We start from the raw sequence: 25,801 nt of genomic DNA on the forward strand, positions 1-25,801 counted from the left end.
CTGCCAGAAAATAAACTGCTAACCTACTTCTAGACTATTTGTTTAAAAGAGTGCAGAAACAAGTCCGCTAAAGTTGTTCAAGTTCAATGAATCCCTTGAAATTGTACAAATGTAAGAGGTGAACTGCCAGAGGTTAAAAAAAAAAAAGTAAGGTTACCCAAAATTGAAAAATGTACATTTAAGAACTAACAATGGACGAGAGAAGAGAGAATGGAAGAGACAGACCATCATAACACGTTTAAAAATGTAGGTCTGTCCTACAGAGAACTTGCAAAGAAAGTGTGTGCCACAGGTGGCTAATTTGAGTCAAAAGTTTAGAATACATTTTGGCCTATAAATTAATTCCATAATTTCTTTTTTCACTCTAATTGCATATTTGTATTGTGCTTTCATTTCAGAGTGCAATGAGACATTAAACAGCATAATTTTTAATTAAAAAAACTGGAAAAATTGGGGTTTTCTAAAACTTTTGACCGGTGGTGTGTATATAACAGAACTAATGATTTTAAACAGCATTTTTTATTTTATTTTTTAAACAAATAGCAATTAAGATATTTTGATAAGATACATTACTATATCTAAAAAGTTGGGAAATTTGGGATTAATTAAAAAAGATCAATGCTCATTATCTTGCATGGTGGTTAGATAGCGTGCACTGTCACTTCACAACAAGAAGCTCTGAAGATCTTGGCCCTTTCTCCGTGTACCTGCGTGCACATTGCTTCCTCTCTCAGCTTCCTCCCACATTATAAGAATTTGGATCCATTTAGTCAAACAGTGGTAAAGTGCTGAGTAATTGTCTAATCAAATCCATTCATGTCAAAGTGAGGCAAAACAGGTCATTTGCACGCATGCAGGAAGCTTTACTTCTCCACATTGCACTTACACATCCACTCTTGTGGTAACCTTATCAGCCAAATCCTACTTTAACCACTCATGACAGGTAAAGTAAGTCAATAAATTTTAAAAGGTTGATAGAGTGTAACTCAATAAGAGAAAAGTTACTCAAAAGAAAAGAGCTCAGTTTTTGTTTTTGTTTTTTAAAAAGTAAATTTAAAGGAGCGTACTAAGTAAAAGTATTGTTTTTTTAATCTAATGAAATGGTTTTATAAACTTAAATAGAATAATATAATAAAAATGTGTCTTAAATTATAGAATAAAAGTAAACACATTGACCATGAGATGATGTTAAAGTGGCTCTGTACACGCAGGTTGGAAAGCATTGTGAACATTACTGATGTTATAAAGTATTACCCAAGCAGAATTTGGACAGTCAGCTTGATCAGAAAGCTCAGTGCTAAACAGCTGTGACCTGATTGGCGTATTCAGATGAGCTGGAATCAGTCAGCTCAGAGTCAGTTAAATGAGGCGGAGACTGACAGTAAAACAAGAAGTGACCTCAACGACGTGTTCAGAAAATCAGAGGCAGATAGAGAGAGGCGGGTGTGTGGGACCAGTGTAACCAGCGTACTCAGTGTAGTCCTCAGTGTGCACAGTGGTGTGTTGTGTAGTGTGTAACGGCACAATGGATGAAGTGAGTGAGGATGACCTCTGTTGGCTCCAGCTGGATGACTTCAGGATGCTGCTCATCAAAACTATTGATCCTTCAAGAATCACCCCCTACCTCCGCCAGTGTCAGGTATGCTCTTGCTCCTGCCTCTTCTTCTTGCTGCTTCTTGCTACTCTCCTCTCTGCTCCTGTGGTTGTTGCTCCTCCTCCTCTTCCTTCCCTTCAGGTGGTGATAGGTTCATGTGTAGTCTGCCTTATCAGGTGATCAGTGCTGAGGATGAAGAGCAGCTTTTCAATGACCCAGCGCTCGTCATCAGGAGGCGTAAAGTTGGTACGTTTTTTTTTTTTTAAACATACCAGATTGAAGCCAGTAAAAACCTTTCAGTTAGTCCAGAAAGGCCTCCACGTGAACCTCCTGATCCACAAGGAAGAAAAAAACAAACAAACACAGCAATGTTTAATTAATTCATCTGAAATGTGGGTTCATGTAACTGCTGGGGAGAAGTAAATACTTGAAAAATTTAGCTGAAAGCACACATCTTCACTGTTCATCCTTTATACTGTCTATGAGTAAGATGAGTCAGCAAAACACATTCATAAATTACAAAAGTCTCCTGGCGGAGAGGTTTAATTCAGAGACTTCCCATCAGCCTAGTTTACTTCTATCAGTAAAGCTGTATGAGACAAGATCAGAAATGTCTTAGAAACAAGACAAAGAGAGTTCTCACTCAGTGGCTGCTGCGTGTGGTCATAATGGTCTAAAATACTAGGAAGTTGTAACAGTGTGGTTCCTCTACACCTTGGCAGGGTGTCGTTGACGTTAGTCGGCAAACCCACTTCCAGAGTTTTTCTGTTAAAAGAAACTGTAAGCATTTACTTAATCGGTTAGGTCATCATGAACAAAAATTAATTAAAAAAACAACCAAAAAGAAAACAACAGAGTGCGCATAACCTCACCAAATATAGATATTCATGGTGACATCTGAGTCACAGAGGTCAGACCATACTCACTTAGATTATGCCTCGTTCATGTTTAAAGAAGTGTTTGGTTGCCGTTGTTGTTCGGCAACCAAACACTAAACCTGTCAACGTGGCCAAAGCGGTCGCAGGGACTCGCTGACCCTTGGTGTCCCTATATAGATAGCACCATTATATATCAGCGTAATGAGTCTTGCATCCACTGACCTTTGTTGTAACCTTTAATCTGTAGGAGCCCTACTGGACATTTTGCAGCGAACGGGAGTCAAAGGTTACACAGCTTTCCTGGAGAGTCTGGAACTGGATTATCCTCAACTGTATAGCCGGATCACTGGGAAGGAACCCAACAAGACCTTCAGCATCCTGATTGGTCTGTCTTCCTGAATGTTTGCCTGTTCGGATATTTTCATGTACTGATTATAAATGGATTCTGATCAGCTGTGTATTGCGTGTTCAGACACTGCAGGAGAATCGGGTCTCACTCAGTTCTTGATGTCGGAGCTCAGCCGCCTGCAGAGGGCACTGCAGGATGAGCGGAGGCGCCGCCAGCAGGCCTGCTCTGCTGCCAAGGATCAGGTTGGTTCAGCCACACGGTTACTGAGGAACAGAGCGAAATGGAAATTACACAAAAAACTTAATGTTCAATCGCTGTGTTCTCTCTTGCACTTGTCTTCAGGAGGTGTGGTCTCGCCAGCAGCAGCTGAAAGACCGTGAGCTGAAGAAGCTGACTGAGCGCGTGCAGAAGGTGCGAGATGAACGGGAGCGGCTGAGTGAGGAGGTCAAGCAGCTCAGAGATCACAACTACAGTCTGATGGCTGACATCAACAGTCTGAACCAGGAGAAGAGCAACGCCCTGCTGGCCAACAGAGATCTGCAGATAGAGGTCAGCTAGCCTGTGTCCATCTGACATGCTGCTGACCCGTACGGAGATAGAGCCTGACCTCTGACCTCTATGTGTGTAGGTAGAGCGCCTGAAACACACAGTGATGCGAGCAGAAAACCAGACTCGACTGCTGAGGCGACGAACACTGAGACCACTCCAGGAGGTACTGGATATCTAACACACACCAGCACCCTTTTACCTTTTATCTGACCCTCACTACAGCTATGTATGAATTATTCAGCTTCGACTGTTGAGTGTTTTTAGTTTGAGCTCATGCCTGCAGGTTACATTACATAACTACAGCCACATGAAAGAGGAAGATTTCACATGGCTTTGCAGTCCTGTGAAAAGCTAAGAAAATATTAAAATTCATGACCATACAATGAGAAAAAAAGACTGAATATGAATGCTTGTTTGGAAGGGTTGCCACGGCATGGCAGCACAGCTTAGGTTTCCAGGGTTGCATGTGAAGAAACCACAACCACATCCTGTGGATAGAAACAACCAAAGTGGAGATGTTCGGCCGTAGCACACTGAGCAATGTTTGGTGAAGACCAAAACTTTCACATGACTGTTTCTGCTGCTTTGCCTAGAATCTGCTTTTCCCTACAATTTTGTTGCACTGGACTTGGTTTTAAAGGCAATTTTCACAGCTACACTTTAACAAACAATTCAAACACCTTTCATATGTTATCCCACATGAACTGATTAGTAGTGAAAAGTATTTCGCACACGTCTTATCCCAGACTACACTTCAGTTCTTTTTGCAGAGCTTAAAAACTGTTTAAAGGTCAAAAAACACCACTTAGATTAACGTGTTAACTTGTGTATTTCAGAGCAAGAGTCTAGCTTTGCCCACTGAGACCTTTTTCCACCCGGATAAACTGGAGGAGCTGAAAGAGGAGAAACAGGAGGAGAAAAAGCAGGAGAAGAAGGAGGAGGCACCAAAGCAGCAGGAGAAGCAGGAGAAGCAGGAGAGCAAAGCTCCTATGATGAACCTCCTCTCCACTGTGTTCAGACTGAGGAGAGAACTCCACAAAACAGAGGAGCAGAGAGCCAGGGTGAGGAGCACCGGTAGTTTCAAACAAGACTATAGCACATGGCTAACAGAATGCAAAGCAGCTCCCTTTAAGCAAATAAATATGATGCATTCAGGGAAATTTAAATGGTAGAATGTATCACATGTAATATTAGCATTTTGGCTGATTCCATTTAGTTTTCTGGGACCCTTAAGTGACCATATTTGGATTAGAGGGTGGAGTGTGGTCATGAGCTGTGGGTAGTGACCGAAAGAACGAGATCGCGAATACAAGCGGCGGAAATGGGCTTCCTCTGAAGGGTGGCTGGCCTCTCCCTTAGAGAGGATGAGAAGTTCGGCCATTCAAGGGGGGGTTCAGAGTAGAGCCGCTGCTCCTCCACATCAAAATGAGCCAGTTGAGGTGGATCGGGCATTTGACAAGGATGCCCCCTGGGCGCCTCCTGTGCGAGGTTTTCTGGGCATGTCCCACTGGGAGGAGGCCCCAGGGCAGACCCAGGACACGCTGGAGAGATTATATCTCTCGGCTGGCCTGGGAACGCCTTGGTGTTCCCCCGGATAAACTGGAGGAGGTGGCTGGGGAGAGGGAGGTCTGAGCTTCTCTGCTTGGAGTGTGAAGTTCCTGCATCAATAAATTGTACAGCTTGTGCACATTTAGACGTCTGCTGAGCACAAAGTATTTCACTCACCAAAACCAAATCACAAACTTTTCGGGTGTGATGTTCTACACAGCAGATTAATTTATTATATTATCATGTTTTACATAACTCAATTAAAAATGCTTTTATAGGCACAAACACATTCCTGACATTTAATTCAGGGACTCAGATTAATGGAAGTGAAGTCTAGCAAACACTGATCAGTTACAGCTGGATGTTTCGACACCAATTAATCAAAACAATCAATTTCTTAAACAATGTCCAAATATATTTAAAAAAAGAGTCTTCATAGAGGTTCCAGACATGTTTATTGTTGCTCTAAAGTTGGACATGTTACAGTAAAAGTCTGTAGGGATGGGCTCATTTTTGCTGCCAGCCTTAAGTGGTCACTAGAGGATCTACAGTTTTTGGCATGTTTGTGTGACATGCGACATATTCAGGGGTACATGTTATTTTGGGTACTTTCACATTTAGTGCTCTCAGGGACTTTTATGGTCTTCAAATGATCCTGATGTTATATTTAAACAACTTCAGTGGCTTTTAAACGTTTCAAGATAAGTGTAATCTCTGAGATGTTCCTTGTGATGAATCATTACTTTTGTCATACTTTCAGCGATATGTGGTTTTAGGTTGAGTTTAGTTAGTAGTGAATGTGCACCATGGTGTTTCTGAGCAGCAGCATTGCTCATGCCACAGTAAAAGGATGTTTTATTGGAGCAAAGAGTAGCAGGAAATCCACATGCATGCTTCTATTTGATGTGAATCCCTCGAGTGTGTCATGTGTCAGCTATCAAGTGTAACTGCTGGAGGCTGTATGTGTGTGTATGAATCTCATTCTTGGTTTTGCAAGCCTGTATGTGTTTGTTTTCAGAGTTTGGAGGAGAAAGAGGAACTGGAACTGCGCTGTGCTCAGCTGAAAGGAGATGCCAAGATCTACCGCCAACAAAACAAGCAAACTGTGAGACAGCTGGAAGAGGTGATCAGGGAGAGAGAAAAGGTGAGGAGCCTGAGAAGGAGAAGGGATAAGAACGGGAGGTGGGGCAGAATGTTGGTGGGTGTTAACTCTGGTCGGTTCTTCAGGCGCTGTCATCGCAGTCAGAGAAACATGAGGAGGCACGGGTACTCCTGCAGGAGAAAGACCAGTACATGGAGCAGGTCAGAAAGCTGACTGAGCAAATGGACAGGCTGGAGCTTCTGCTGCTGAGGTCACAGGGGGAGGAGCTACAGCTGAGGACACGCCTCCGCAGAATCACTTCCAACTCTCATCAGGTGAGGAGCAGCTGGAGGAGGAGGAATTTTATGAAGGTGAAGTATTGATGAGGTAATAACAACGGCTTCTGTCCTCAGTGTGAAAGGAGCGTGAGCAGCGAGGAAGAGGAGGAGCCTCCAAAGAGCACTGCTAAAGGTCAGTCATGTCATGTGATGAGATGACATGGGGTAATGTGAGGTGATGTCACGTGCAGTGGTTTTGTGTGAACAGGCAGCAGTGAGGAGGTTCCCAGCGGGACGTCGGGGGAGAATGACGAGGCTCAGCGGCAGCAGAATGACTCTCCAGGAGAAATCGTCGAGCCTGGCTTCAAATCCAGTAATACTGTATCATGGGTAATTTCTACATGCCTTATTCACACTGCTAATTTAACTCATGGTGTTTGGAAGAGACTTCAAAGCCTGTCTGTTCGTCTACAGGAGGAGCAAGCAGAAGTCTGTTTTAGAGGTCGTTCAAACTTTGTTTACCGCAGGTTAGTACTGGCTTTTTTAAACTTTATTTCTATACATCTGTACATGCATACAGTGTGAGTATGACTGTGTTCTTATTTCCAACAGGAAGCGAGCCCTCAGGTCAAAGCTCAACAGTACAGACTATATAGCCTGTAACCTCGACGACAGCAGCGACATCACCGACTCTGACTGATGTGACGCCATGAATGTATTTAACGTTAAATGCATGGCATATTTTTATCAACCTGCAGCTCAAAGTGCTCCACATGGCAACACCAAAACAACTGTAAGAAGCAGCAATTAAGTTTTACTTCAGACAAATGAAGACAACATATAGCTGTTTATGTTTAATACAAGAATTTCTAATAGGACTTAAAGAAAAAAAATGTAAACTTAATAGCAACAATACATCACAACTGTCAACCTAAAAACTGAAGGCCAGATTTACTGAAGGATGCAAGATTGTGTGATGCTGCATTTGCAAAAGTGCAGAGATGGGAGAGGAAATTCTGCATCTCACTTGATAAAATTGCTCATTTAAAAACTAGATCCAGCCAGTTTATTTCAGTAATGAGAAATGAACCAAGAGCAGCACAACCTAGTGAGTCATAAGGAGCCGAACTGATGAACCTGATGAGGGTTATGCGCTGCTGCTGCTGACCGTTAGAAAATCTGGCCCTAAGGGGAGTTGACAGAGGAAGCAGTTTGTAGAAATTTTGTAGCAGACGATTGGTCACGAGTAGACGTTCCAGCTTCAAGCTGCTTAGGTACGTCGCTGAGGTATTTACCACCCTTTCATTTGTGAATTAGCAGCATCTTTGGATTCACCGGTAGTCATTTAAAACGCTCAGCTTGAAGTTGAGAAAAGTTTAACTCAGACCCGCCCACTGCGCATCGCCAAAGGTTATTTCATCTTGACATAACTGAATTCCATTGACTTTCTATTATCCCTGGTGGTCATGTCACTTCTAGACACTTTTCTGGATTCCCCTTATAACTATAATATATGTATTAATATTTCACATTAAACGCGGGAAATTTTCCTTTAAAATCACTGACAGAGCTCATAATTCTGATATAACGAGGTGGGATATTCCACAGTTAAGGCGTATGAAAACAGAAGGTGCTTTCAACCGATGTAGAAGATGGATGCACCCAATGAGACATCACTTCTAGGTTGGTGAAGCCTTCAACTGAGCATTTTGATGAAAAAAAAAAAACACAAAAACAAATGCCATGTGCTCATTGGCTGACAACTTGTGATTTTCTTATTGATTTTTACACAACTGGAAGTCTTTTTGCAACCAGAGAAGTCGCCCCCTCCTGGCCATTAGAAATAATTCAGGCACTTTCATGAAGATTTGTCCAACTTTAACATACAGTCTATGGAATGGACACATTTATTGCTTTTCCCATAGTTGGCAATCTAGACCCAGGTCCAGAAAATTCCACAAGAAATGACTCTTGCTGATGCTAAAAACTTTGTTCCTAACATAAAATTGTTGTGTCCAAAGTTGAAACCACTGCTGCTGGTGACTATGGGAAGGGCAAATGCAGCTTACAGATTCTGTCTGCCATGATTTTCACCAAGTCAGAATTGGCTCTGCACTGGCACTGTTTCTGGTAACACACTAGTTAAACTAGTGTCTATGATGTATGTAGTTATGTGATCAGTGAGAAGAGCAATGAGAAGATGCGGTATGTTGGGGTGATGCAGAGATGTACAGTTGTACATCATATGGTTTTTAGCGATTTTAAATAATCTTTCCAAGTTAAAGCATGAAAGCTAAATATTCATGTTTACATGCCATTGCTCTCTGAGATACGATCCCAAAGACAAAAAGAACTCTCCGCCTGTTAAATAAGATTTCAACTTAGGAAAAGCACAGAAAGACCAGACCATGACCAAACAGTGGATCCAAATCTGCTCAGATTTCTAAAAATTGACAGAGCTTTCAGTTTCCATTTGAATCTGAAGTTGGCTTTCTTTTCACCTAGAAGTTAATTTTTTCACTTTAACATTTCATGCTCTGAAATCAGGAAACTTGCAGTGTTTGTCAAAATTATTTGTTTTGTTCAATATAAAAAGTGTTACCTGGAAGCCGGAGAAAATCCCAGATTCCAGACTCTGATACTTCATTTAGACTTTGCTACATATTAATTGGATTGTTATTATAAATAATGAAGCGATGTTTAGTATACAGTATTTACTTTGTATAAGCAGGCTTGACATCAGCGGCTGTGAACCTGGAGGCTGCTGTTTTTGTTCTTGTTTCTTTCACTAGCTTTAAGGAGAGATCCTGGTTTAAAATATAATGATTTGAAATTGAAACTGGTCTCACTTTACTATTTTGATGAATGTTGCATGGACACTAAAATCATTATGTCTGCAGAATGCAGTTAGCGTGTCTTATCTGCTATGATTGAATACATAATGAAACATAAATGCTATAAAATTATAATTGATATCATTACCATTATTTTAAACACAAATTATTGACATTATAAAACCAATTAAAACTTTACTAATGGCTTTTAAAAATTATTAATTAAAAATTACAATTAACTTTGAATAATTAGGTACTCAGGGCAAATTAAATAGATAGTTATTATTTATTAACAATGTTTATTATACTTTTTTCTTGTCTGAATGTCACTTTCCACGGCATTCAAACACCCCAATAACCCATATTTTTTATTGATGACTTTTGTTACAGTGTACATAATCTGATTTTTCTTCTTTACTTCTGTCTATATGTAATTTACAGTGTGGCTTGTCTTTATTATGAACATGCTAAAAGTTTCAAATAATGACAGTGATGTGTAGAAGTAATGCCTGCGAGCCAAAGTTCTGGATTATGTTTTCAGCTTTCTTTTTTCTTTTTCTTTTTCTGGCTTCCATCACAAACTGATGTCAGCTTGTCACAAATTTATTTATATAGTCACCTGCAGCAGGTACAGAATGCCTACAAACTACAGACAGTACAGATCATCAGCACAGGTGCTGCTCTTCAGGAGGCCTCCAGAAGCCGTTGAAACAGGGAGGCTCAGTCTTTTTGAGAAGGAAGAACTTAAATAAGATTAAACAAAAAAAGATGATCTTGTAGTGGAAACCCAGAAAAAAAAAAACATAGAGCCAAGCATGAGCAGAACAGGCAACCAAAATAATGTGATTTCATTTTTGTGAAGTTTGATTTAAGAACTTTGTTAAAATTCATTTTACTGTGGGATTTAAAGAATTTATAAATTGAGCTTGATGTCATAAAACATTTTTCAAATCTCTGTTTCTTGTTATTCCTATTTAATTTCTTAAGTTTGATTTTTGTATGAAGTGTTGTGGATGTTAAATTATTAGAATCAGGATATAACTTTGTTTTGTTTTGCCCAGAAGAACATATTGGATTTTTGTCTTTTTTCAGTATTTAATCAATCAAGAAGATTTATTTTTCTATTTAATTAGCAGCAAATGTTCAATAAAGCACAGTTAATCACTGAGGGAGATAATATGATCAGCTCTTGCACTGATTTTTCAGTTTTCTTCTATCGCTGATGAATTTTCAGATTTTGACAGGTGATCCAATATTTTCTTCAGAGCTCCTGGTCTCTCCTGATAGAGTGAATCCCCTCCACCTCAGGATATCCGACAGTAAGGCTCCTGCTCTGCTTTAAAGCTCCTAATTTTAACAGGAGTCTGTATGACTCGCTTCTGGAGCCAGCCTCAAGAGGTCATCGGAGGTGTTTTCTTCACAATTCCATGGAGAGGTGGTGTGGAGGGTCAGAGGATCTTTTGTTTTTCACTCTCTGGTTTTGGAGACCAGCAAAGTTTACTCTCCAGCTTTTTATGTTCACTTTCAGCTACATTTTGGAACAGTAATAACCACAACATGTAGTATTTCAGCTACAGTAGGTTTGCTTTCTATAATTTTCAAATAATTTACATAAATGTGAAAAAAAAAATGAAATACAGAACTGATGAGTGACACAGTCTGAAGAAAAGGCCAACTGGAGCTGACATTTTGCTCTTTGAGGAACCTCAGACTGGATGTTTGGACTTTATTTTACTGCAGTTTGAGGAACCATCTCGACACATGGACGAGGTCTCGGTGCTTCCGTTTATGACAATGTTTATTTAAAGGGACAGTTGGCCCAAATAACTAAAGCTGTGTTTTTCTCGGTCTATCGCTTTGGTTGTCCATACTGGTTTTAGGTGCTTCGGTGCTACTTGCGTTTTACCTTCTTTTTACTCCTTCACACCAGGAAAGTGGTAAAAATGTAAGAAAAGTTTGATTTCTTGGAACTGCAAACAGAGTGCACACTTTTCCCGTTGACCCGGAACGCCACACAGCTTTCGTCCAAGTTACATTGTCATGGTGACGGGAAAAACGCTCAGCCCGAGCAGGTACATGGTTTAGTGTGTGTGACAACAGAAAGAAAGGTTATTAAACAGTGTTTCTGTCAGCCTGGACTGACGATTGCAGCAAGCCTCATCGTAATGTGTGAGAGCACCGCGGTTCCGAGCGGGGAAGTTTACCGGCAGCTGTTCGACGCTCAGGTGGGTTTGAGGTCACACTTTACCTGAACGCCGCAACAAAGAGATTTCATTTTCATTTATTTATTTATAAAGCACATTTAATAACAACAGGAAGTTGACCAAAGTGCTGTACAAAATAACAATTAAACAATGACATTAACAACAACAACAGGTAAGAAAATTAAAAGAAATTTAGGATAAAATAATTGATAACTCTCATACAGTTTCGAAAGCCAGAGTAAAAAAATATGTTTTAAGATGCGATTTAAAAAGAGTAACAGTTGGGGCCTTTCTAATGTGGAGAGGTAGATCATTCCATATTTTCGGTGGCACAACCGCAAATGCCCGATCTCCCGTGCGAACCGGATGATATCGTTGTGTTGTACTTATGTAAGGTAAGAAGCAGGTGATCGCTTGATCGAAGGGCACTAGAGGGCGTATAAAGCTACAATAGGTCAGACAAAAAGTCCGGTGCCTGGCCATTTAGCACTTTATAAGTCGAAAGTAAGATTTTGAATTTAATTCTAAAACGCGCTGGAAGCCAATGAAGGGAAGCAAGCACCGGAGTAATAAGAATTTGGACAGCCTTCGGCGCGTCGCTGTGACGTAATCAGTCTACAAATGCGGCCTCAGGAGGATGCAGCCCATGAATTTGGACACGAACTTGGTGTTTCTTCACACGAGTCAAAAGGCGAGCTGCAGCATTCTGTACAAGTTGGAGCCGGGCCAAGCTGGACTGACTGACACCCACATATAGTGAATTGCAGTAATCCAGTTGAGATAAAACAAACGCATGAATTGCTCGTTCCAAGTTTCTAAAGGATAAAAAAGATCTCACTTTGGATAGGAGCCTTATTTTAAAAAAGGACCGCTGGACAACTGAATTAATTTGTTTCTTGAATGTAAGTTTGCTATCCAAAAAACCCCCAGGTTTTTTACATGCGTTTTAACAGCACATGTTAGGTTACATAAATCCAAATCTGGGGCATTGAAATTACAGCTTGGTCCAAAAATAATTACCTCAGTTTTATCCCCGTTGAAGGTAAGAAAATTTGAGGCCATCCAGGTTTTCTTTCTTCATCATATCTTTATTTACTTTTTCCTTTATACAAAAAAAGAAAAAGAAAGAAAAGACAAAAACAACTACCACAACAACAACAGAGAGAGAAAAAACAAAAAAACAAACACAATAAGCAGTCTGAGACATGTAAACGAAAAACGAATACAGTATATATAATTCGGTCTACCAGTCATTTACACATTTGTCCTGACAAACTCAACCCGCCATCGGAGTGGGGCTGCCCCTCTCACTATGGTTTACTTCAGATCATCAGGTAAGTAACCCAATAGCGGGCGCCATATATCCAAAAAAAACAGATGTTATGCTTCCTAAAGATTAAACCTAGGGGCAACATATAGATTGAAAAAAGAATTGGGCCTAATACGGAACCCTGCGGGACACCACAAGTAAAAGGAGCTGGGGAAGGAATAAAATCATCAAGGCTCACGGAAAAAGTCCTCTCGGAGAGGTACGACCTAAACCATTCCAAGGGGATACCTTTGATACCACATTGCTCCAAACGGGAGATCAGAATGCTGTGGTCAACAGTATCAAAGGCTGCAGTTAAGTCTAGGAGCAGGAGCACAGCTGGGTCTCCTTAGTCAGTGATTAATAAAATATCATTAAGTATTTTTACGAGGGCAGTTTCTGTGCTGTGGTGGGTTTTGAAGCCCGACTGGAACTTCTCAAAAATATTATGACTATTTAGAAAGGTTTGTAGATCAGCTGTTAGAAAAGGCCAGGTCAAAACTAAGTGGTCAGGAAACCGATCAAAAGTCTTTGATGTGTGCACCAGAGGTCATGTTTAAGTTTCCTGAGTAGAAACACTTTTGTACTCCTACCAGCTGTTGTCTGCAGATAAATCCTTTGTCATATCAAGACATCTTGGTTCCAAACTCGTCACTGCAGGCAAATCGCAGATGGAGCTGCAGAGCTCCAGCTGCCTGCCTGAACCAGATATGTAGGGAACTCACTCTTCCCTCCATATCTGGTTAAGTTTTACATTTTAAATATTATACATAAACTTGAAAAATAAATTCTCATTAGCAGAGAGCATTTGGGAATCACCGAAGTACACATTTACAGCCATAACAACACTAAACCATAAGGCTTGTTGCCGTTGCACATTGCACTTTGTTGATGATAAAATTTGGGCTGTGGTGTTTGTTTGTTTTTGTCTCTCTGTGTACGGACAAATTGCAAATCAATTTCCCATTGTTGACAATAAAATTACCATTGACAATTGATAACTGCCCCATGAACTGCAGACTGCAAAAAGAAAAGATATGAACATAAGGATTGAAGTGTGCTGCTTGTTGCATTAATTACTGATTTTGCATTAATGCATTGATTTGATGAGGGTTAAGCATGTTTTAGAAAAAACTGACACTTTCATACTTTGAATCATTGAGCAGAGGTTACCAAACCTCACTGACTCCTTCCTAGTAAGAAATCACAAACAGAGGCCTCAAGCAGTGGGATTTGATGCTGCAGTAGGAGCACTGTGAGCACAGGAGGTGTGTACAGTCTGACTGTGCACACCTCCTGTGTTCATACAGAACCACTTCACCATTTCCTTCCTTCTTCCTTGAAGAGTAAAACTGACAACATGGGCTCACTGATCAGCAGAACTCAAGATGTCTGACGAGGGCTGACATGTTCTGTTGCAGCAGTGACTGAGCTGTTTCTTGTTCTCATGTGTTTCAGGCTCAGCTGTCCAGATCTCTTCTAGCCGGACGCAGAGACACCGGGACAAATTGTCTGTCTGATGTGGACAGCAACACACACTGCAGCACAGCCAGCAGGTAGACAGAGACACACACCACTGTTACATATCTGTACTGCATCCACTCTCTCAAAACATGTTGTGTTTTTTCCTTTAGTAGAAGGCAGCAGGCGGAGCACAGTGATGATGATGATGATGATGTCATAGATGATGTCGGCAGACTTCCAGATGCCGTGGGTTAGTGGTGCTTTTACTTCTACAACAGACATGCAATACAACAGGGTCGTAGCTAAAGTGGGTCTGGGGTGCCACTCGCCCGAAACTGTGCTGTCAAGTCATGTGCAGTCATGGCTACATACAGGGTGGACAATGGATCTAGGTTTACTTGTGTTCACTTGTTGTTTTTACCTTTTTTAGAATGCATGGTGTCTCACTCAGTGGCGTGTCTAGAAAATTTTTACCTGGGGGGCCAGGTAGGGGCACAGATTTGGAGAAGGGTGGCAGATGTAATTGGCAGATAATGTTAAAAACAATTCTACCAACCGTTAACCATAATTCAATAACCCTATAAACCTAATAACCGAATGCGCTTTTAACTCTTATTAGAATGAGATTTTAACCACTACGGTGCAAAGTTTTTAGATACTGCGTTGATAAAGTACAAGAGATACAATCAGTCAGTGTTTATTCAGCAGTCAAGGACATCAATATTTGCATAGTATTTTTACTGACATGTAGTGCACATATGTTTTGGGCAAAAACATTTTTGAATATTAAAATACGAACATTTTTAACATACAATTGGCAAATTAGCCAATGCCAATGCAAAACCAATGCCTATTAAAAAAAGAAGATAATCTTCTCACAAACTGCTGTTTGATTTTGAAACAGGAAAAAAGTGGGGAAACAAATGAAAAGACTAACATTTGAATAAAACCTGAAAGCAAGTAAATACTTTCTATGCTGCCTTATGGTAAACTTTGGTAATATTGATGTATAAAGAACAACACTGGCTGATGATGAAATACAGTCAGCTGGCATGGTGACACTGCCAGTATTAACCTGCAGGACTGGACTGGGACAAAAAATTGGGCATTTTCACTACAGACCGGCCCACCAGGTATTAAAGCCATAAAGCCTTTGAATGAAAACAAATGCTGTTGTGACAGTGATGTACACTGTCTTTTTGTTATATGTATGATTTCTATACATTTTACGTCAGATAAAACTTTGTTCGCAAGATTCAGATTATTATTTAATAAAAGCTAGATATTTTAAATGAGAATAAGAAAGAAAAGTATTTCTTTGTGCCCCCCTCTCCCTGTTAATGCCCTACCTGGCCCCCTGGCAACACTTTGCTAGATCCGCCCCTGCACAGCTATCAGCTGTCAGCTACTCAGAAAAGGATGCTGGTGTTATTTGTCTCTCAGAAACAGTTCATAACTTCCCTTCAACTCATTTATGTCACCTAAAAGGTAAACCTGTTTCTCCATCACCTGTTCAGCTCTGATGATTCCGTAAGGACATCTCCTGGTTTCATCCTCATGTTTCCCTCTCACCACATATCCAAACCGACATCCTGACCAGCAGCTTTTACAGCTGTGGCTCCAGCAAACATCAGCTGATACTAGAAATTAATATTAAATAAATTCTAACAACAGCTGATCAAGCTTAAACGTGCTGCTGTTGTTTAGCGTGACATCCGCTGGTTTCCTGTTTCTGGCGCAAAGTGGGCGATAAATAAACAAGAGAGAAAAGCCGATCAGCTGATCATTGATCAGTTTCATGATTGAAGTAGCAACAGAAGGGGTGGGGGTGGGGGGGTGAGAGAAGAGGCAGCTGTGCAGCGTAAAGACAGAATAACTCCAGCTTTGTGTCTTTTTCCATTCTAGCTAAAGTCCGGGACAAACTGCGTCTCTTCTCAGCTCAATACAAAACGCATAATATTTTCTCTGAATGAGGGACCATTCCATTTTTTTAAGGAGCCGTTAGCAACTCTACTAACTAACCTTATGAATAAAATAAAGTTCACTATCAGTAACATCATAGCAACCGAACAGCTGTATAGAAACTCCGTCATGCTAGTTATTGTAACTGACTGTAAAAAGTCAGCACAACGAAAATAAACTCCATCTAAACTTGGTTTATATCTGACCCAGATAGATTGCAGGTCATAACTTCTTACCTGAAGTTCAGTTCACCTGATACTCGGACCAGCGGCTGCCTCGGGTCTCTCCTCCTCCTGCCTCCCCTTCCCTCATCCACCTGTTGCCTCTGTGGAAGCTCCACCATAGCCACTAGGGGTGGGTTTTTATAATCGATTTATGATTAAAATCGATTCTGGCTTGGATAATGTAAAATCGATTCATTAAAATCCTGAATCAATTTTTTAATATAAATTTATTTTGCCCGAAATGCCAGAATCTCTGGTGAAATCTCACAAAATTTCAACAACCACCAAACAGCTAAGACAGTAAATGAGAGCAGGAACACGGATTCTGCACAAAGACTTAAACACACAGCGCAACCCGCGGATCAGAATCAGTTAGATGTCGCCTTTCTCACAGTCGGGGCTGAAAGCCGACAGCTCGCTGATTCTGATCTGTCTGCGGGTCTGCGCTTTGTGTTCACGCCCTTTTTGCGCTGATTCTAAAGCTGTTAGTTTGATCTCTCTCCAAACAATATTGACGAACCAGCAGCAAAAGAAGATCCAAACTACGCTTCACATAAACATCGTCATGAATTCACTCCACATGCCACTGGTCTCACTGCCCACCATTCCTTAACACAACCAAAGCTGAGCCCCCAGCAGGCCCTGGTTACTATTCACAGAGGGCAAAGCAATTTTTTGTAACATTTAAAAAAGCTTTTTACTACTATAAAGCTGGGATTTACTTGTTTTTGGACAGGAAGAAAGACTACAGAGTGGGGTTTTTGGCACTTGCTTGTTTCATTTTTCAGACCTGAATGTTTGCAGCTAGATCAGCTAATCTAACAGAAACATTAAGTTAAAATGCCAATGTTCACATCACAGTCAGAAGCTTCTCTCTTTCTTTTAGTTGTTGATCATCCCGGCTCTGACATTATTGAACGTCTGACAGAAAAAAAAAGTCAAAAACATCAAGAGGCTCTCAAACAGCTGGATTCAGACCTGAGCCAGCTGTCTCAGGTACAATGCATTGTAGTTACACTGCACCTGAGGGCAATACATGCTGTGGTGCCACAATACATACTCTGTGTGAAATTATTGGCCACTGTCTGTCATTGTGTCAGGTGTGTGAGACTCAGGTAAAGGCCATCAGTCAGGAGCTATTGTCCAGTCTGCAGGAGGTGGATCTCAGACTGGACACCCTGAACGTCAGAATGAATCAGCTGGAAGATCTGGAAGATGTCAGTATGCAGGTACACATGACATAAAGTTTAGAAGATCAAATACAGTTTTAAACCTGCAGCCTGATGAAGCTTGTGATTTTTTAAAAAATCCCCAAACCTTCAGAATAATTAGACTTGGTGTGGTTGGTGGAGTGTGAAAATAATATCTTATGGGCTGGAGAAATGTGATTGGTTTTGAGAGTGTTAATTTCATGTGTGTGCAGGAGATCCACGGTCTTTGGAAGGAGGTAGAGGAAGATGTGAAGCTGAAGAAGACCACTATCATAGAACTTAACCTCAAACTGACTGAAACTGAAAAACAACGTACTGACCAGGTCAGACTGAGCGTCACTGACACTTTTAAAATTTTACCCAAAGAAACCATCTGACACCCACAGTCAATGGTTGAACAATAGAGGGCAGTACTGTACAGTTGTGGTCAGAAGTATACTTAAAATCTTCATAATACATTTCTTTAAACTATTTTTTTCCCATGGTGGAATGACTATATAGGGCAGCACGGTGGCACGGTGGTTAGCACTGTTGCCGCACAGCAAGAAGGTCCTGAGTTCAATTCCAACATCAGGCCGGGGTCTTTCTGTGTGGAGTTTGCATGTTCTCCCCGTGTTTGCGTGGGTTCTCTCCGGGTATTCCGGCTTCCTCCCACCGGCCAAAGACATGCAGCTTGTGGGGATAGGTTAATTGGAAAATCCAAATTGCCATTAGGTGTGAATGTGCGAGTGAATGTGAGCGCGAATGGTTGTCTGTCCCTGTGTGTTGGCCCTGCGACAGACTGGCGACCTGTCCAGGGTGTACCCCGCCTCTCGCCCTATGACAGCTGGGATAGGCTCCAGCGCCCCCGCGACCCTGAAAAGGATAAGCGGAAGCGAATGGATGGATGGATGGAATGATTATACAACAGCTTTGATGTCTTAAAATCAGGAATTGGGTGCACAAGTTTAAATTTGTTTTGGATTTTAACTAATCCAAACATAGACACAAGTATGGATACAAGCTTAAATATATACATAGACTCACTTAAGTCTTTTAATAAGTGCTGCTGAAGGTTCCACATTTACAGCCTTGTAAAGAAGTGGTTGATCTATGAATTGTACATTTACACAAGTTGGGAAGGTCTCTTGGAGTCATTGGAGCACATATTAAGATGATAAGTTCAAACAATTGTTCAGATGTGTCACCACTTTATCAAGTTCTGGAAGAAGACCCAAACTATCACCCTGAGACAAGAGGAAAATGATTTAAAACCGGGTTTTACATCTTCATGGAATAATAGAGTGCTGATCACGAAAGAAGGCCCTGCTCTTTAACAGACGCTTTTAATCTTGGCTGAAATTTGCAGCTGCTCATGTGGAGAAGCCAAATGTCCCCAAGAGAAAGGTTTTATGGTCAGAGACAAAGATTGAACTATTTGGCCACGATGGCATGATGAGTAGTAAAAGTGAGGCTTTCAATCCTAAGAACACTTTATCAGCTGTCATTGATGGTGGTGGTAGTTTGATGCTCTGGGGCTGGTTTGCCCTCAGTGGTACTGGTACACAAAGTGGATAGAATAATAGAACAGCCAGTGTGTATACTGCTGAGCAGCTGTGGAGAAAAACCAAACCAAAATTCAAACTTGTGCACCACTTCCTGTTTGTTTAAGATATTAAAGATGCACATGCTGTATAATCATTCTGGAAAAAGAGCAGTTCAAAGAAATCATTTTAACCCCAAAACATTCGTGCCCATCATGCATGTATGTAAGCATCTGACCACAACCGTGGGTCTTTCAGCCACAGGTAGGTGGGCTCATTTCTTGGGGGGATGAGTCCACCTACTTGTTGCAGAGTGGAAACAAAACAGGAGCTCAGAGTGTTAGCACTGCCCAGAAAATTATTTGATGCCTCTTTCCAACTCTGGAGGGCCTACATAGTTTCAACTGCCTTAGAAAGGCTAATGATATGATAAGGGATCAGTAAGATCAGTCAATGTATTTTTCTTTTTCTCATAGATCAGAGCTATTATCAGGAAGTACTACCGTGTGTTGGAGCAGATCAGTTTCCTGCATCCATCTGACATCCACAGGCTAATCCACACTGAAGCTACAGTAAGTCACCTCTCATCTGACCTCTAACCTACCTAAAATGATAAATTGCACTTCTATATCTCTGTTTGTCTCAGAAGCTGAATCAGACTCTGCTAGCAAACCGTCGCAGCATTGCCCGACTGCTGCTGCTCCTCCAGGAGGAAAATCTACATAAGGAGTCAATCCTTCGTCGGCACTCCAGTGACTGTCTGAGTCACTGGAGAAGGAAAAGAGTCCACAGAATTGTAGATCAGTTCAGGTGAGTGGAGCACCATGTTATACATTGATGTGCGTTAAAGAAGCCTAAAAGCAGCTTAAAAGATTCAGGATTAGCTTGTTCAACACTCTAATCCACTTTGGTCATTTTCCCAAAGTCAGAAGAGAATTAGATTGGAATTGCTGAATTTGGTAATCCAAAATAACTCCTCTTATGACTCTAGAGGTCATTAACTACAGAATATATCAATAATGGCAGGGCACGAAGATTCTCCTTAGCAAAGCAAGAATTCCTGTTAGGGGAGGACTAGGATTTAGACTACAGGCATTGTCACCAAAGCAACGAAAACAAAAAAGAAGGGGTGGCAAAAAGTGGCTGACAATATTAAATTTAACTTATTATAAATACAGGGCAGTCTGGGTAATCAGATACCAGAACATTTTCCGTAATTTCATCATGAAGAAAACTGAGAGATTGTGAGACATTTCAGGGTTAAATGTTTAAATAACTACACTGTTATCCATTCCATCCATCCATCCATCCATCCATTATATCCAGAGATATCATTTCTCCAGCGTGTCCTGAGTCTGCCCTGCAGCCTCTTTACAGTGGGATGTGCCCAGATCACTTCACCCATGTAGACTGGTTGGGCAAACTCCCACATAGTTCCTTAAGATGATAAAGAGTTGGTTGTATGTTCTGGGTCCAGGATGAAAACCACATTGTTCTTCCTGTATCAGAGAATTGACGAATGAATGAACTTTCCTTTCCAGTGCCCTGGCATAGACCTTTCCAGAGAGGCTGATGAGTATTATCCCCCCGTAGTTAGAGCACACCCTCCAGTCCCCCTTCTCAAAGATGGGAATCACAACCACAGTCTGCCGATCCATAGGCATGGCCCCAGATCTCCACGCAATGTTGCAGGTGCATGTCAACCAAGACAGCCCTACAACATCCAAAGCCTTTAAGAACTAAAGGTGAACTTCATCCACCATGGGCTAAGGCCTGACCACCGGACACTCTTCTTACAGCTCTGTCTGGAGGCCTGGCTACAGGGTTGGGCAACCCTACACGGTACACTGGTACCTTGATTTTCTTCTGTCTATAGGTGTTGACTGAATCACTCTTTATTTGGCCACTCACCAAGGACCAATTTGCCTAACATTTGTCTAACAAGGACACTATCTCAAACTGACATTGAGGTAATGTCTGCACCTTTAATTTTTTAACTCCCGGACCCTGGACAAGTTGGTTGGCTTTTATTTCCTAATATTTTTCTATATTTGTGGTCAGTTTCAGAACTGCTGTGACACTCAGTCCTACAACTGAAAGATCAGGCATCACTCCAAATTGTATACCATGGTAAGTTTTTGAACTGGCTGATAATCAGTAGTATTTGTGTCGTAGAGGTTTCTGCAGCAGGAATGAGGATCAGCAGCTGGCCTCAGTTCAGCAGTTAAAACTAACCCAGCAAGATCTGACTGAACAGCGCCGTGACATCATTAACAAGATCAGGTAAAAACAAACAAACAAAAATCATAATCTTTTCATTGCCTGGAGATTCAGTCAGTCCAGTTTCAGTGTAATTTCCTTTGTTTTTACCCCTTGTTGTTCTTGTCAAGTCACATATTCTCTTTGTGTTTCAGTTCTCTGGTCCCACCCACATGCTCCAAAGCTTTGGTGTCTGATTGGTTTGACCAACTAACAGATGTCAATCAGCAAATTGGTAACTGTCCTCTGGAGTCACTACTACTGATACAGTATGAGTTTCACTTTACAAACTTAAATCACTATTTGAACAGCAGAAAACATCACTGTATCACCTCCATGAAGCAGCTATGTTACCAAGTCATCCAAATCATCTTTTTAAAAGTTTAATTTGATCTGATGAGGATTTGTGAGTGTCACCTATAGATCTGTTATCCTGCTTGTGGTAAATTGGCAGAAGCACAAGTCTGAGTTATACTATGGTGATGATGAATGTAGGTTTGTATTTGTGTGTTCAGAGCATTTCCACACTGAGCTTCTCCATCAGCTGCGTTGCTGCTTTGAACAGACATGGCAGAATCGGCTGGCGGAGGTGGAGCGCTGTAAGGTAAATGCGTTTGGTTAGCTCTGATGTAGCAGCTTTCAAATACCTTTAATTAATAGCTGCCTGCTGTCTGCAGCTACATCACCGTAGCAATGATTACATTCCAGCATACAGGCCTGTAATTTTAACCTGTCATCCTACAGGCAGTGCTCTCATCTTTGGAATTGTCAGAAGAGGAAGTGAATGACATCATCAACTCACAGCTTCTCACAATGATTGGAGCACAGCAGAGTCAGGATGAAGAGCAGCTGGCCGCTTTAGATGTCAGTCACGTAAACCTGCCTCAGACTGTTTCTGTGCACTGTATCAGAGCATTCACGCGTTCATGCTTTCTGCTTGTCTGTCTGCAGGTGTGCAGTGACTCTGTGGCCCGTCATGCTTTCAGTCTAAGTAGGAATGTATTTGTTGTCATGCGAGCAGCAGCATTGCTGTGGGAGACACATTGCCAAAGATTAGAGAGGAGAGATGAAAAACTACAACAAGACCTGAATGATCTCAGATGCTCACAGCAGCAGCACTTACAAGTGAGTTGCAATAAAACACAAGCAGGTAAGTCAAATAAAAACAACAAACACAGGCAAGTAGCTCACATACAGTCACTGTAAAATACCGCGGACTGACTGACGGATACAAAAATTGATCTTTATGGAAGATTTGCGTTCTATTATATCTTACAAAAAACTCTGTAAAAAAATAAAAACTAAACAAACAAAACAAAAAAAGGATGCTTGGACACTGCTAGCATAATGGACAGGTTTTTGACGGGGCTCCCACACAAACGCAAAGCAGGAGATGAAGCATCGCTAAATATGTTCCCAAACCAACTTCCTTCCAAGCCAAAGACTAGAAAATATGGTGAAGCATATCTTCCTTTTGGCTTCACCTGCACAAGTGCCAAGGTAGGTCCCCCCTGCAGAATTGGTTTTCCTTGCGTCGGGAGCAGGCGCCGGACTCTCCAAATCACGGACAAACAGTATCCCACATTCTTGATTTTTAGTTCACAAACTTGTGATAACTAACTACTCATGACATTTTGGAGATGTTAGCTCTTTATACAGTAAAGTTACAGTGGGATACAAATAATATCAGGCTGATCCTGCCATAATTTGCTCCCCCTGTCCAAATCACGGACAAACAGTATCCCACAGTTGTTTATGTTTTTGAACCCATTTTGCACAGAGAGGCATTTTTTGAAAAATGTATTGATAGCAATGTTGAATATTATTACCCAGGAAAAAAACAACTACACGTAAAATAATTCCACCATGATGCCTCTGCCTTTCTAAATGGAGGGACAGTAACTGCGTGTGTATATGTAAGCGTGTAAAACCTGAAGATAGTAAGATTTACAGTATTTTCTCTCTATCTGCCATTCTGCAATTAATCTCATGTAAACACAAAAAGTAAGCAGAAAAAGTTTGGGAACCACTGGTCTAATATAAGAATTTATTTGATGATCAGAAACGTGTAATTGTGACAAATATGAAGAAAAAAAACCCCTAAGAAATTAGGAAGCGGGCAAAGTTTTTAATAGCACCTTAAAGGACTCATGTTAACAAATTACATACAGGTAAGTCACCGTCACAGGTCGACGTGGTCGTCACACTTTTACCTGAGAGAGAGCACGACAGGTTCCCTTTTCCAACATGCTTGCTCTTATTCTATCAGAAACGGAAGATGCAAATGGATGACCTGTTAGGAGGACTCCGTCAAGAGAGCAGTGAGGATGCTCTGAAGAAGTCTCTGGACAAAACTATCGGTTACTTGCAGCAGATTAAGCACAGGTACTACAGGGTGCCAGCTAAGGCTAATCCCAAAGCAAAATCCAAATAAAAGTTCATTTTCTCTCCAATTTATTACAAATATTGAAATTCACAACATCCCCACCAAGTTTGTTAGCATTTTGCCTTGGACCATAGCAGGGAAGCAATGTCTGTACCGTTCCCCAGGGAACAATCAATCACATCATGAAAACTCAAAGCTTGGCTGACCAACTCTGATTATTTAACATGATCATTTGTCTGATTGGCTGGAGGCGAACACAGCCACAACTTTAACTGTAAAGAGGAGAGAGGTTGTGTGGGCAGGAAGAAAGGTGAATTTGAATAAAAGGTCCTAATTTTCAGTGTGTGTGTGTGTGTGTGTGTGTGTGTGTGTGTGTGTGTGTGTGTGTGCAGTTGCAATCAATTTGTCATTGATCAATGGACCCTGTTGAATCTTCACCCGTCGTGCTGTTTGGAGGAGCTTGTCTCCTACAGCAGGAACCTCAGCTCCTTCTACCACCTGAGTCACACCTACCAACCGGTAACCATAGCAGACAGACCTCACTCACTACATGTAGCCGGTAACCACAGAAACACAATTACAGTGAAGCCTGAAATAGTTTGCATCTGAACACATCTGACTTTTTCATCTCATTGTCCTCTAAAAAAGGTTATCATCAATTTAAGTCATGTCTCTTTTTTCTCAGAGTCCAGGGGATTTGGAAAAGCTTGTCCAACCATCTAGCGGCCGATCCAGCCCATACCTGGGTCTGTTCTTTCACACTCATGCTCAGATACTTAAACTGGTTTTATTTAGTATTGACATGTTTATTTGTTTGTGTAGAAACCAGCTGGCAGATTGAAAGTCCTGAAACTTCACACAGCTCTCAAAATTGGCTAATTGAGGTGACGCTAATTAATGATAAACAAACAATAATTAATTTCTGATTGATCCAGAAAATATCAATGGTTGTGTGTGTGTGTGTGTGTGTGTGTGTGTGTGTGCGTGCGTGCGTGCGTACGTGCGTGCGCATTTCAGGCAGGGTCCATCCTGAAGGAGATCTGTGATTTCAGCAGCTCTGTCACCTTTACCTCATCAAAAGATATGGTCTGCTCAGCTCCTGTCTTCAGATGTTCCACTCCCAACCTGCCAGTCAACATGGAGTGGGAGACACACCTGAGCTTATTTCCTGTGGACCTCCTCCTGGACTCACTGAGCAGGTACTCACACACGCACGCTTGTATTTCCACTCTTGTAAGGACTCTCAGTTGAAAGATCACCACCTCAAAGGCTGACTGTCTGTGTGTCAAGGTCCCGGACTCTGTTCTTGAACCACCTGGAGCAGCATTTCCACAATGTGTTCAGTTTAGCGGTTTCAATGATGAGAGACAGGAAGGAGGCGGTGCGCTCAGAGCAGGAGCTCCAACTCCAGCAGCTGAGCCCCCGACATATCAAGACCCATATATACGAGCCCCGCATGGGTAACAGACACACACAAACAATGCACAAATGTTGGTGAAAGTTAGTCAAAGGTTACAGAATTTGCTGTAACACATGGTTCATGATTCACAGAATGGATATAAAAGATGGGTTTAAACAGTGATTTCAACTTTTTTCCTACTGACATCTTAAGTTTTGAAATCAGACTTGAATGCATGAGGCTAAAAGACACCAAATCCTTTTACAAGCAAGTGCTGCCACTCAGAAATTATTTTAAAATGTCTCTAATGTCTAACTTTAACAGCCACTGACATAAATCGACAATAAAACTGCAGTTATAGAATCATCAGTGAAATTTTTTTTTTGAAGCAACTCATAAAAGGTTTTCCGACTTTGCCAGTTAATTATTATTATCCTTGTATAAGATTTTGTTTTTCAACTAAATGACTCACTCATGCTGGCTACTGAAAAGAATACAGGTTTAAAACTGTATCCACCCTGGAAGTAGTCTAGTTGTTTGAAGCTAACAGCTAGTGGTCCTTCAATGCTCCAGTTGCCTAAGTGACCCTGTAGCATATTTAATACCAGGCCATATGTCAATCAATTATATCTTTCACTCTCATTAGTAGCTTGCGTGGAAGTTGAGAAAAGATTATCTTGTCTGCTCAATAATCCAGGTAAGAAAGTTGATGGACTGATTCTTATATAGTGCTTTTCTACTCCAGCCGG

The 25,801-nt window shown here is 41.2% G+C and overlaps 2 protein-coding genes and 1 long non-coding RNA gene across 5 annotated transcripts in view; 2 read left to right on the top strand and 1 right to left on the bottom strand.

Annotated features, from left to right (window-relative positions):
* Nucleotides 1-1,509: 1,509 nt before the first annotated feature.
* Nucleotides 1,510-10,066, top strand: card9 (caspase recruitment domain family, member 9). 3 transcript variants are annotated; one of them, XM_085181514.1, is made up of 13 exons: nt 1,510-1,639; nt 1,771-1,840; nt 2,720-2,857; nt 2,945-3,063; nt 3,164-3,370; nt 3,450-3,533; nt 4,207-4,431; nt 5,937-6,062; nt 6,146-6,334; nt 6,413-6,470; nt 6,546-6,667; nt 6,752-6,804; nt 6,890-10,066. In XM_085181514.1, exons 1-13 carry the CDS (start codon nt 1,526-1,528, stop codon nt 6,975-6,977), a joined length of 1,593 nt encoding a protein of 530 aa, XP_085037640.1. In that variant the 5' UTR covers nt 1,510-1,525; the 3' UTR covers nt 6,978-10,066. The 3 variants fall into 3 exon arrangements, with proteins under 3 accessions (XP_085037640.1, XP_085037641.1, XP_085037639.1); XM_085181515.1 differs by lacking the exon at nt 1,510-1,639 and having other exon boundaries at nt 1,642-1,840; nt 6,413-6,474; nt 6,568-6,667; XM_085181513.1 differs by lacking the exon at nt 1,510-1,639 and having other exon boundaries at nt 1,642-1,840.
* Nucleotides 1,666-2,808, bottom strand: LOC146507215 (uncharacterized). The gene is made up of 4 exons (XR_014877384.1): nt 2,695-2,808; nt 2,238-2,359; nt 1,888-1,924; nt 1,666-1,780 (listed from the first exon to the last, which is right to left on the bottom strand). It is a non-coding gene; the product is annotated as an uncharacterized LOC146507215 (long non-coding RNA).
* Nucleotides 10,067-11,171: 1,105 nt separating the features above from the next.
* The window catches only part of ccdc180 (coiled-coil domain containing 180), a 28,833-nt gene continuing 14,203 nt past the window's right edge, over nt 11,172-25,801 (top strand). The window contains 19 exon segments of the mRNA XM_085181504.1: nt 11,172-11,336; nt 14,083-14,180; nt 14,259-14,338; nt 17,161-17,270; nt 17,375-17,503; nt 17,698-17,808; nt 19,485-19,580; nt 19,655-19,818; nt 21,184-21,291; nt 21,423-21,502; nt 21,783-21,871; nt 22,012-22,131; nt 22,219-22,392; nt 23,537-23,652; nt 24,046-24,172; nt 24,339-24,399; nt 24,476-24,537; nt 24,671-24,852; nt 24,944-25,113. Coding sequence (XP_085037630.1) covers nt 11,277-11,336; nt 14,083-14,180; nt 14,259-14,338; nt 17,161-17,270; nt 17,375-17,503; nt 17,698-17,808; nt 19,485-19,580; nt 19,655-19,818; nt 21,184-21,291; nt 21,423-21,502; nt 21,783-21,871; nt 22,012-22,131; nt 22,219-22,392; nt 23,537-23,652; nt 24,046-24,172; nt 24,339-24,399; nt 24,476-24,537; nt 24,671-24,852; nt 24,944-25,113 — 2,137 coding nt within the window. The 5' untranslated portion in view covers nt 11,172-11,276.

This window comes from Neolamprologus multifasciatus, chromosome 12, assembly GCF_963576455.1.
Source record: "Neolamprologus multifasciatus chromosome 12, fNeoMul1.2, whole genome shotgun sequence".
In the NCBI taxonomy this organism is placed as follows: domain Eukaryota; kingdom Metazoa; phylum Chordata; class Actinopteri; order Cichliformes; family Cichlidae; genus Neolamprologus; species Neolamprologus multifasciatus.